Source organism: Acipenser ruthenus, chromosome 6, assembly GCF_902713425.1.
Source record: "Acipenser ruthenus chromosome 6, fAciRut3.2 maternal haplotype, whole genome shotgun sequence".
Taxonomy (NCBI): Eukaryota; Metazoa; Chordata; class Actinopteri; order Acipenseriformes; family Acipenseridae; genus Acipenser; species Acipenser ruthenus.
The window spans coordinates 82,266,193-82,278,881 of record NC_081194.1 but is presented as its reverse complement, the minus strand read 5'-3'; the positions used below and the strand labels follow the sequence as shown (position 1 = coordinate 82,278,881).

Below are 12,689 nucleotides of genomic sequence, written 5' to 3'. Positions count from 1 at the left end.
GTTTTAATGTAACTTTAAAATTGCTGCTTTTGTATTATTATGTCTACACTGTTATTTAAATGGTCTGACTGTGGCAGTCGTATGTGTGACATGCAAGACAAATGTATTGTGGTTTGTTCTTTTTTTCTGCTATGTACTGTACAGTGCTTTGCAATACTGTTGTATAAAAAGTGCTATATAAATGAAATAAATAATAAATAAATATTAAATATTCCCAGACGCTCATTGCACATGTTGTTAAACATTAATTCTGCATTCATATTTGCTGTAGTGGATCACATAATAAATCTTGTATAATCTCTTTTTATGCTCCCATGGTTATAGTTTGTTCCGGAGACTCTTTAATAAAAATATGGCACATCATGGACCTGGCGAAACAGATGGCAGTCATTACTCAGGTAAGGGTTTCGAGCTTGTACAGGAGACTCCCCCTTTTGAGACCTAATTTCATCCGCATTTTAATGGTTTTGCAGACCCTGTTATTCTGAAGCCAACTGAATCTAATTGTATTTGTTAAAGCAAGTGATATGTATACAGTGCATTCAGTTAAAGGGTTACAGACCTGTGCTGCTGCTGGTCCTATTCAAATGCAGGGTGAGCCCTGAGAAGCTTCCTGACTTAGAATAAAGAAACTGCTAGAATGGCATAACACTTCTCAGTAAAAAGAGACACAATCATTAGCTGATATTAAATCTTTTTTTTTTTTAATTGATTTGTATTTATGTGATTCAAGATATATATTTAGGAATGTTTGTTCCATTAAGGGATGGTGTCCCTTTAGGATGATGAATAGCAGCATTTAACGGTGACATGTTGAAACCCTTTAGCTTTACAGACTGCCAAGGACCCACAAGGTCAGCCACAGGGTGACTTGGACTGTTCCACCTTAACCAGGATCAATGGAAGCAGGTACAGGGTGACGGACTGTTCCACCTTAACCAGGGATAGAGGGTGACTTGGACTGTTCCACCTTAACCAGGGATAGAGGGTGACTTGGACTGTTCCACCTTAACCAGGATCAATGGGATAGAGGGTGACTTGGACTGTTCCACCTTAACCAGGATCAATGGAAGCAGGTACAGGGTAAAGAATCACATTTTTATCAGGATCTATGGCTGCAGACAGCATCTCCTCCATTTCTTCTTGCGTAAATGGTTCTCCTGGAGAGAATAACGTTACAGACATTGCTATTGTGACACACTGCTAAACCATGGCCAGCTGCTAGCTGGCTGACAGCTTGAATGTTTTGCCGTGCTGAATCCCTTTATCAGTAGACCTTGCTATGAAGCATTGAAAAACCGAGTCATACACTTTTAATCTTTAACTGCTTATCAAGGCACCAATAAGTCTAAGGGGAGGCAGTGCATTGGCTTAGCATCCCAGTGACTGTAGCTGGAAAGCTTTCAATGGTTCTGGGTTTAATCCCAGTTCTGTAGGTCAAACATCTACTGTGGCTGTTTTTAGTTTTATTGGATATCAATCATAGAGCACACTGTTGGTCAATGTCTTAGATTGTACTACTAGAACATGAGAATATTATCCTTTCTCTTTCAGAAGAGATGCAGCAAATGGAATTTGCTATATATGTGTGTGTGTGTGTGGCTCCTCTCTCTCATTATCAGTGACACTGTGTGTGTGTGTTTGTGTGCGTGTGTGCGTGCGTGCATGTGTGTGTGTGTGTGTGGCTCCTCTCTCTCATTATCAGTGACACTGTCTGTGTGTGCGTGCGTGTATAATTTGCTTATCCACTGCTGGCTTAATGATTCAATGTTGGCATTTCATACTTATTGCTGCTGGTCCCTCCCCCACACCTATGTTAGCGCCGCCTCTCCCAGGAGACAGAAAATCCTTTCTCAGATGCTAGTAGGCTAAATTGCTACAGAAATGCCTGTATGATTGTCCATTGAGTTTATATAGGCTTATGCTTTCTTTTCAGATTACAGAATCTGTCCTTTAGCAGTCAAGTGTAACATACTGTACAACATCGCTATAGCTGTAAATCCGAGCTGTTAGTATCGTGGAAAAGTAAATCACTGTAACCTACATGTGCCATATATACATGTGAAAATGTATTGTGGTCAAAGTGTACATAGTGAAAGACACCCCGGATTCTGATCCACTCAATACACTGTGCTAAAGCATGTCCTTATGTCTTATCCAAGCTGAAAAAGCTCTTGAGATACAAGGACATTTATACATTGAAAACTCTTTTATATTTGTTATGGACACTGATGGCAGTTGTGTTCAGAATGTGTGCGTAATAGAGGGCAGAGAGGCTTGTAATTGTTTATATAATGTTCAATGAGAAACAGGCTGCTGTTCATTTGCCAGCTTTGAAATACCAAGGCTTGGAAAAAAGCAATTTAGCCTTTGAAGCAACAAGGAGAGGATAGTTCAATTATTTAATTTGCAATTGCTACAATTGAATGTGACTAGACCAGATCCAAGAGCAGAAGAAAAAAAATGCTATAAAAAAATAGTGTGGAACTGAAGACAGATCTATTCAAAGGATAAATGACATTTTTAGACTGCTGTATTTTAGATTTATTTATTTATTTACAGTGTTATAGTGCTTTTATACAGGGGTAACTCATGCTGTATTTTAGATAATACTTTGCATGCAAAGCAATCTCTTTCTACAGAGAGAAAGGGCTCTACCTACTGAAGAGGTATCATGAGTTTCACATTCTCAAGCATGTTCAAAGGGCACATGCTCTATTCAATGTAAGCTTGTTAAGTACAGCATTTCGTTTTTGCACATCCCTATCAGCTGGTGTGAGCATGAAACACCTTCCAGCCTCGACCAGCGACTTTTAGAGATTGTTATGATCTGTCAGCTAGCAAACCATAAATGGGCTCACCACTGTAACTGCTGACAGCTCTACAAAGACGTTCACGAAAACCGTTGCTCAGCTCTCTTGCGGTTAGGCAAGTGCAATTCTCTGTTATATCCAAGGCACAGCCTCTTTCATGTACAGTAATGGGTAAACAGCAGAGACCAGCTGTTTGTCAAGACTGCTGTGTTGTTTCAACCTTCATGTCTTCATCAGCCTTGATTGCCATTAGAGGCTGAACATTGCTGAATTAGTTACAAACCTTGGGGTCCTGAGAGAATACAAGCTGGTGTCATTCATTCCTATACAAGTGTTAGTCTTTCCTAGAGCCTTATAAGTATTGTTGCAAACGAAAAAAAAAAATCCTCTGTATCATGTTACAGTAGTAATAAACAGTTAAATAAAAATGTGAGATTACTGGACCATATGATTAATTCATCTGGATCAAGGGCTATCTAAAGCATCTCTAATGCGCTTGAAAGAAAGTGGTGCTCTGGCGCCATGCTGTGGCAGAATTGTACTACTGCAAGTATTTATTTGTACTTAATAGAGACAGACAAATCTTATTTGTCAACTGCCGGTGCTGAAGCAGAGATACAGTAGGTACGTATGTCACACACTTTATATTTTTCCATATATCTGGAAAGTTGTGCTGAAACGTGGTACAGTAGAACCTCGGAGTTATGAACACTTTGGGAATAGAGGTTGTTCGTAAGTCTGAAATGTCCGTAACTCTGAAAACGGAATTTTCAATGGTTTTATTACAGTTTTTCTCAATCACTTGAGCACATTTCTCGAAACATTATGCACTTTTTCAAAACATTTAACACAACCCCCCAAACTGTAACATGTTTTGCAAAATGACACATTTCATTTGCAAAAGGCACTAAGACTCTCAAAACAGCAAATACATGTCACAAAATCAAGTCCATCAAAACAGTATTATTTGTCATCTAATAAAAAGTTCTTTCAATCAGCCATTTCACAATGGCACAATAAATACTAACTACGAGCATCAATATGACATGGTCAGCCCTGAGTACGTGCTCACTGTGTCTATGGTCTGCTTGTTGGTAAAATAAGTGTAAATGGTAAGTAAACATTTCACCACAGCATGAGCTGCATTCATGTTCTCTGAGGTGACTTATAACAAGAAGACCAAAGTAGAAAGAATGTCACTCAACAGCAAAAAATACTTTGACAAAAGATTTGACTTTATTCAGTTACAGTAGTGTTCCTGATACATCAAATGATGCTGGAAATACTTTACTGAAGATACTCGGGACCAAGCTGGAAGTTACGACAAAAAAAAAAAGTTACATAAAAAAGCAACAACAAAAAGCTCAGTGTAATTGTTCATTAATCCATTCTTTGCTGTCTGTCAGGCCACATCACACTGAATATTTTCCCTCGCAATACAGCGAGGAAGAAACCTCCTGGCATCGGAGCCATCCTTGGCAATCTTCTGCGGAGATGGCCAGACAACCCACATTCATGGCATGGAGAAGCGACATCTGGTCATACGGATGGTTGTCATACACCTTCCATCGCCAGGCCGAAAAGAACTCCTCGCTGGGGTTAAGAAAAGGCGAGTATGGAGGGAGGAATTGCACGGACATGCGTGGGTGGGCTTCAAACCACTCTCTTACTAGATGAGAGTGGTGGAATGCCTCATGGTCACATATAACCACAAAGTTTGACACATCAGGCCTCACCAGCTCTCTCTCTTCAGGGGGTTCAATTCTATTGTACAAGACGTCGAGGAATGCAATCAGGTGTGCTGTATTGTATGGTCCAACAGTGGGGATGTAGAAAAGAACACCTTCTCTTGAGATGGCTGCACACATGGTAATATCCCCACCTCTTTGGCCGGGCGCATTGACTGTGGCTCTGTGACCGATGATGTTCCTCCCACGTCTCCTCACTTTGGACAAATTGAATCCTGTTTCATCCACGTATATGAAGACATGTGGCAACACATTTGCCTCAAGCTCCATTATTCTCTTAGAGAAATACAAAATGAACATGGGTAGCCATTCCAACTGTCTGCAATGAAATATTGTAAGGAAATACATTACTGTGATGAACCCTAACCTGTACATACTGGAACCTAATCTCCTTCACTCTTTCACTATTAATTTCAAAAGGTACCCTGTATAGCTGTTTCATCCTTAGTTGGTGTTGTTTCAAGACCCGGTCAATAGTTGCCAGACTGACACTATGTACATTCTGAAAAATGTTCTGGTCTTGTATAATTGTAGTCTGGATCTCCCTCAAACGTATTGAGTTGTTTGCAACCACCATATCTACAATGGCAGCCTCCTGTTCAGCATTGAAGACTCTCCCTCGGCCACCAGAGTGGGATTGTCTTTCAATTCTATAAATGGATATAATAACATTTTGATCAAGGAGGATGATGGAAAAACTCCTTCCATGTATATCGTATCGTACTGTAATACAGTGAAGTAATATATGGTCACTTACCTATTCTCATTTCTGAATATTCTATTATTGATGCCACAGTTGACCTGCTTAGATTGGGTTGCACCCTCTACCCAGCCTCTCGCACTGAAAGGCCATGATTTATCACATGGTTAATGATAGCGGTACGTATGTCATTGGAAACATCTGTTCTGCGTCTTCCCCTTTGAGCTGCTGTACCACCACGCATGTGAACCCCTCTTCCTCTATGGGCTCCTGGTTGGGGTTCCCCTCTTTCTCTCCTTTGTCTTTGTCTTTGTCTTTGTCTTTGCCTTCTGACTTGCTCAATTTCTCGCCAACACCAACTCACTGGTGACCCTCTTTTATATGTGATTATGGACTGATTGTTGATTGAACAATTGAGCAATGAGGATTTGCACATGTGCAGTAGAGATTCGTACTTGTGGGAGTAAGTGCTATCTGCTGTGAACAAATGATCTAATTTTGTTTGACTAGACTTACCCAATTGATTTTTGTGTCATGTGTAGAGAGTTGTGTTTACAAAATGCAAATGCCAAGCACATTTGCAAAAATGTGCTTGGCATTTGCATTTTGAGTGAAAGCAACCATAAATGACTTACTGTTTTGCAAAAATGTATACTGTTCTGCTCCTTTAGGTTATGGTGTTGGTCATGTGGACAACAGATTCATTCACATTGACTTAGCAATCGAGAAAAACTGTAAATGTTGACACCTGCTATCTGCACGCCCAATCTGGTGAATAAACAAAGGATACAGTACAGTAATACAGTACTCATATTGTTATGGTTCTGAAGTCGTTAAAACAGTATTATAAATGGAAAAAAGGCTACATTTAAGTTACCGCAGAAATTGTATCTAGCAAAAACACATATTTAAACGTCCATGAAAACGTTCTGTGGAAATTCTATTACCATAATCTGCTTTGGACCTCTTTTTACAATTTCGCATCGTTGATCATTGCTAATATGATCTGGCCAAAGCGGCAGGTCATCAGATAACATGCTGATAGCTGCTGTGCTAGCCACAGCATGATGTGAGAGGGCCCTCCTCAGTTTCCACATCATCTGCAGGTGTTTCAGCTCATGGTCCAGTAGCATCCGCAGTAGCTGCAGACAACGACATACTACAGTACTAGCATCTTCTTTATTGCCTGCCGCGTGCTGTGATGCAAAGAATGATGTTAGTTTAGGGTAAGTTACCATATGCTTTGCTTTTTCTTGTGAGTGTTTATGCATTTTTAGCGTGGCTAGGATAATTCTGCTTCATTTTTCTTTTTCATGCTCCTACACTTTGGTAATTAAAGCATAAGCAACGGTCCGCACTAGAAGATGGATTAATCTACACGTCAATTATGGGGGTTGTTTTTTAGACTCTACAATAAAATGTAGTATTGAACAGTATTCTACTACAAAAATAATCACAAAATTGTATTTGTTAACCTTAAACACATTTACAATCTCCATATAACTCCCCTCTTGTTTTTCGTAATAGTCTTGTCAGGTCACGTGGCTGTCAGTACTGGTAATGTATTTTTCCCCCTGATAGTCATGTGTGTTGTGCGCTAGTCAGCAGCACTCGGTACCAGCAGAGTCCTTACCCCGGCCCGAACTTCTCGAAAAGCGATACGCACTATGTTGTCTTGTCATGTTTTGAATTTGTGCATATTTTTAATAATTGCATGGGTTGCATGTTCCTAACGTCGCCACTGACAGGCACTTAGATTCAAGTATTCACCGAAAGAGAAAGGCGGAAATCCAGAGCACTACCGCGACTGCTTTAGTTGCAAAGAAACACTGAAAACCGTGGAGCACGAAACACATTACATTTTGACCTGACAGGCATTTGTTTGCGCAAATATATCCCTCTTGAAAAACTGGACAACAAAAAGTTCCCTAAATTCTTCAGATTGAGTGTAGCAAATGGTGGAGTGATTCCTTCATCAGCCCAGCTGAGACATGAATACTTAAAGTTGCCGAGTGTCACAAGCAGGAGATGATGGAATTGGTAAAACAGTCTGCTTGCTTGTCTGGTCACACTGACGAGTCGACTGATGCCCAAGATCAGTACGTGTTACACATTGTATTTGTTTTGCAAGGCCTAAATGGTGAACATGCATCTGTAACTGAGAGCTGTCCTTGCAGATCCACTTTACTTACAGGCTGTTAATTACCGTTTCACAAGCTATTGTAAAGTGCTTGAATAACTTTGCTGTTGATGTTCATGATGTCAGTGCATATATCTCTCTTTACTGTTAAAAAAAAATCTGTGCACATAATTTATAAAATAGTTCTGTGCACATTCCACAAAATACAATACTTTACCCGTGACACTGCCGTGAATTTTAAAAGAAAAATCTGCGATTTTCACAGGGCCTTAATCATACCAGTAAATATCATCAGAATAAGCACAGTAGACAACAGTAGTGTTTAGGGTTAGGTCAGTGTATGAAGAGCATTATATCATAATTGAACAAGCCACAGTACATTGCAATGTAACAATTAGATGTATTCTCATTGTAACCCCACAGGTACAGGACTGTCCCACTACATCAGCACAATTAGATGTATTCTCATTGTAACCCCACAGGTACACGACTGTCCCACTACATCAGCACAATTAGATGTGTTCTCATTGTAACCCCACAGGTACACGACTGTCCCACTACATCAGCACAATTAGATGTGTTCTCATTGTAACCCCACAGGTACACGACTGTCCCACTACATCAGCACAATTAGATGTGTTCTCATTGTAACCCCACAGGTACACGACTGCCCCACTACATCAGCACAATTAGAAGTATTCTCATCGTAACCCCACAGGTACACGACTGCCCCACTACATCAGCACAATTAGATGTATTCTCATTGTAACCCCACAGGTACACGACTGCCCCACTACATCAGCACAATTAGAAGTATTCTCATCGTAACCCCACAGGTACACGACTGCCACATTACATCAGCACAATTAGATGTATTCTCATCGTAACCCCACAGGTACACGACTGTCCCACTACATCAGCACAATTAGATGTATTCTCATTGTAACCCCACAGGTACACGACTGCCCCACTACATCAGCACAATTAGATGTGTTCTCATCGTAACCCCACAGGTACACGACTGTCCCACTACATCAGCACAATTAGATGTATTCTCATTGTAACCCCACAGGTACACGACTGTCCCACTACATCAGCACAATTAGATGTATTCTCATTGTAACCCCACAGGTACACGACTGTCCCACTACATCAGCACAATTAGAAGTATTCTCATCGTAACCCCACAGGTACACGACTGCCACATTACATCAGCACAATTAGATGTATTCTCATCGTAACCCCACAGGTACACGACTGTCCCACTACATCAGCACAATTAGATGTATTCTCATTGTAACCCCACAGGTACACGACTGCCCCACTACATCAGCACAATTAGATGTGTTCTCATCGTAACCCCACAGGTACACGACTGTCCCACTACATCAGCACAATTAGATGTATTCTCATCGTAACCCCACAGGTACACGACTGTCCCACTACATCAGCACAATTAGATGTATTCTCATTGTAACCCCACAGGTACACGACTGTCCCACTACATCAGCACAATTAGATGTATTCTCGTTGTAACCCCACAGGTACACGACTGCCCCACTACATCAGCACAATTAGATGTATTCTCATTGTAACCCCACAGGTACACGACTGTCCCACTACATCAGCACAATTAGATGTATTCTCATTGTAACCCCACAGGTACACGACTGTCCCATTACATCAGCACAATTAGATGTATTGTCATTGTAACCCCACAGGGACACGACTGTCCCACTACATCAGCACAATTAGATGTGTTCTCATTGTAACCCCACAGGTACACGACTGCCCCACTACATCAGCACAATTAGATGTGTTCTCATTGTAACCCCACAGGTACACGACTGTCCCACTACATCAGCACAATTAGAAGTATTCTCATCGTAACCCCACAGGTACACGACTGCCCCACTACATCAGCACAATTAGATGTATTCTCATTGTAACCCCACAGGTACACGACTGTCCCACTACATCAGCACAATTAGATGTGTTCTCATCGTAACCCCACAGGTACACGACTGCCCCATTACATCAGCACAATTAGATGTATTCTCATTGTAACCCCACAGGTACACGACTGCCCCACTACATCAGCACAATTAGATGTATTCTCATTGTAACCCCACAGGTACACGACTGTCCCACTACATCAGCACAATTAGATGTATTCTCATTGTAACCCCACAGGTACACAACTGCCCCACTACATCAGCACAATTAGATGTATTGTCATTGTAACCCCACAGGGACACGACTGTCCTACTACATCAGCACAATTAGATGTGTTCGCATTGTAATCCCACAGGTACACGACTGTCCCACTACATCAGCACAATTAGATGTATTCTCATTGTAACCCCACAGGTACACGACTGCCCCACTACATCAGCACAATTAGATGTGTTCTCATTGTAACCCCACAGGTACACGACTGCCCCACTACATCAGCACAATTAGATGTATTCTCATTGTAACCCCACAGGTACACAACTGCCCCACTACATCAGCACAATTAGATGTATTGTCATTGTAACCCCACAGGTACACGACTGTCCCACTACATCAGCACAATTAGATGTATTCTCATTGTAACCCCACAGGTACACGACTGTCCCACTACATCAGCACAATTAGATGTGTTCTCATCGTAACCCCACAGGTACACGACTGTCCCACTACATCAGCACAATTAGATGTATTCTCATTGTAACCCCACAGGTACACGACTGTCCCACTACATCAGCACAATTAGAAGTATTCTCATCGTAACCCCACAGGTACACGACTGCCCCACTACATCAGCACAATTAGATGTATTCTCATTGTAACCCCACAGGTACACGACTGCCCCACTACATCAGCACAATTAGATGTATTCTCATTGTAACCCCACAGGTACACGACTGCCCCACTACATCAGCACAATTAGATGTATTCTCATCGTAACCCCACAGGTACACGACTGCCCCACTACATCAGCACAATTAGATGTATTCTCATTGTAACCCCACAGGTACACGACTGCCCCACTACATCAGCACAATTAGATGTATTCTCATTGTAACCCCACAGGTACACGACTGCCCCACTACATCAGCACAATTAGATGTATTCTCATTGTAACCCCACAGGGACACGACTGTCCCACTACATCAGCACAATTAGATGTGTTCTCATCATGTTAAAAGTTGTTTTTTTTAGCATATTACATAGATACGTTAAAAGTTGTTTTTTTTTAGCATATTACATAGATACGTTAAAAGTTGTTTTTTTTTAGCATATTACATAGATACATTAAACGTTGTTTTTTTTTTAGCATATTACATAGATACGTTAAATATCTATGTTAATACCTTTTGTTAATACCTGTTGTTATTAATTTGTAAAATGTCTAAATGACTTGTATTTACCATTAAAACAATCCTAGGCCACACATTTGGGAATGTTTGTTATTAAGAAGATGTCTTTAATGAAAGTAATGAAGATTCTGATCAAATGTTATCATCAGTATCTGGTTAAGATGTGCAGCTCCATCTATCCGGATACATTCCATTATTGTTTTGTTTTAATATACTATAATAGTGCTAGTGGATGTGCTTCTGATTTGACTTTGCCAATGCCGCAATCTGTGTTATCATCAAAGGCTGACGAAGGCACTGACTGAAGAATTTGTTTCTGTTGTGTTTCTACTACTGTATCTTATGAAAGAAGAAAGAACCCACCGGCTCACCTTTGTTCCATCCACACTTTGGTCATTGTTGGAAGAAACTTCTCAAACCGAATGTACCCTGTGGGTTCTTCCTCTTCAATCTGTATAAACACGACACTAGTATTAAATCATTTATACCAAAAAATGATCCATTTGTCTATCTATCTATAAAAACAGTATACTAGTATTATATCATTTAAACAAAAAAAAAAGTATTTTCTTTATATATATGTATATATATATTAGTGATTAGTAAAAAGGGAAGGTTTACCTCTGCCAGAAGATCAGCGTATAATGGTACCAACCTCCCTAGATTTATAGAATAAATTATGCAAATATCATTCATCTGCAAAATGTTACAAATCGATTTTGCAATATAATAGCTGAGCGTCCTCTGCACAAGCCTTCGTTCATATGTATGTATGTATGTATGTATGTATGTATGCATGCATGCATGTATATATTTATGCAAGTCCATTAACTGCCTAGATTTTATGAAATGGAAAAGTTTCTGTTTTTAAAACACAAAACATTCCACAAAGTATGTACAGTAGTAACCTTGAAATGTGCTTTTTTTAAATCATTATAAAACTAAAGTATTGGCAAGAAATGTAATTAATAATTGACTAATTCCTCCATCTAACTGCAGCCCCTAAAACATACAATCAATTACAATGAATTTAAAAAACTCACATAGTTTTATTTTAACATTGTTATTATGACTACCACTAAGAGCTATTAAAATACAAGTATTCCTAGGCTGAGGTGATGGGTTTGTACCATAGCAGGTACCACTTTAATGTGTCCATTACACAATGTCATGCATTTTGTAAACTGTAAAAGCCCCTGAGGCACAGTGGCTTGTACTGTATTGTGTGAGCGTGGTTGGTCTTTCAGAATTGCAAGGTGCTTACAGTCTAGAAGGACATGATGAGTGTCAATGATGTGTATACTATGAGCTGGTAAGACTGTCATGCACCATCTGTGAGTCATTCCTTTATTTCTTACTGATAGCACTACCCCCATTTATATTTCTAAACAAGAGCAACACATTTTTTAGCAGTTATGCTTTCTGGTGCAGGGAAGGTTAGTTGCATTAAATGGCTTCAGAACAAAAAGTGTCTGTTACCAGCATGCATACAGTACCAGGTGTGTAATTAACTGTTGTTACCAGCGGTCCAGAGAAGCTGCATACCTGCCGTTTTACACATTAAAATTCCAAAATACACACTACATTTAAGAACATAAGAAAGCTTACAAACGAGAGGAGGCCATTTGGCCCGTCTTGCTCGTTTGGTTGTTAGTAGCTTATTGATCCCAGAATCTCATCAAGCAGCTTCTTGAAGGATCCCAGGATGTCAGCTTCAACAGCATTACTGGGGAGTTGGTTCCAGACCCTCACAATTCTCTGTTAAAAAGTGCCTCCTATTTTCTGTTCTGAATGCCCCTTTATCTAATCTCCATATATGACCCCTGGTCCTTTTTCTTTTTTCAGGTTGAAAAAGTCCCCTGGGTTGACATTGTCAACACCTTTTAGAATTCTGAATGTTTGAATCAGATCACCTCCTAGTCT

At 40.2% G+C, this 12,689-nt stretch overlaps 2 protein-coding genes across 2 annotated transcripts in view; both read right to left on the bottom strand.

Annotated features, from left to right (window-relative positions):
- LOC117411033 (kinesin-like protein KIF26B) overlaps window positions 1–11,220 on the bottom strand; it is a 189,723-nt gene extending 178,503 nt beyond the window's left edge. The window contains exon 1 of the mRNA XM_059025914.1: window positions 11,138–11,220. The gene's annotated coding sequence lies outside the window, so the exon portion shown is untranslated. The remainder of the gene's footprint in view (window positions 1–11,137) is intronic.
- On the bottom strand, window positions 927–12,142 carry LOC131737411 (dynein regulatory complex protein 8-like). The gene is made up of 4 exons (XM_059025972.1): window positions 12,125–12,142; window positions 11,138–11,217; window positions 4,696–4,835; window positions 927–1,160 (listed from the first exon to the last, which is right to left on the bottom strand). The coding sequence occupies exons 1-4, from the start codon at window positions 12,140–12,142 to the stop codon at window positions 1,054–1,056; spliced, it is 345 nt and encodes a 114-aa protein (XP_058881955.1). The 3' UTR covers window positions 927–1,053.
- Between the last annotated feature and the right edge of the window lie 547 nt (window positions 12,143–12,689).

What these genes read in the sequence shown, in the direction of transcription:
- LOC131737411 (XM_059025972.1), bottom strand. An exon ending in AAAGTGTGGATGGAACAAAG is followed by an intron (nt 4,836 to 11,137) that starts GTGAGCCGGTGG and finishes TTTCTCTAAGAG; the next exon opens with AATAATGGAGCTTGAGGCAA. An exon ending in CAATGCGCCCGGCCAAAGAG is followed by an intron (nt 1,161 to 4,695) that starts GTGGGGATATTA and finishes TATTCTCTCCAG; the next exon opens with GAGAACCATTTACGCAAGAA.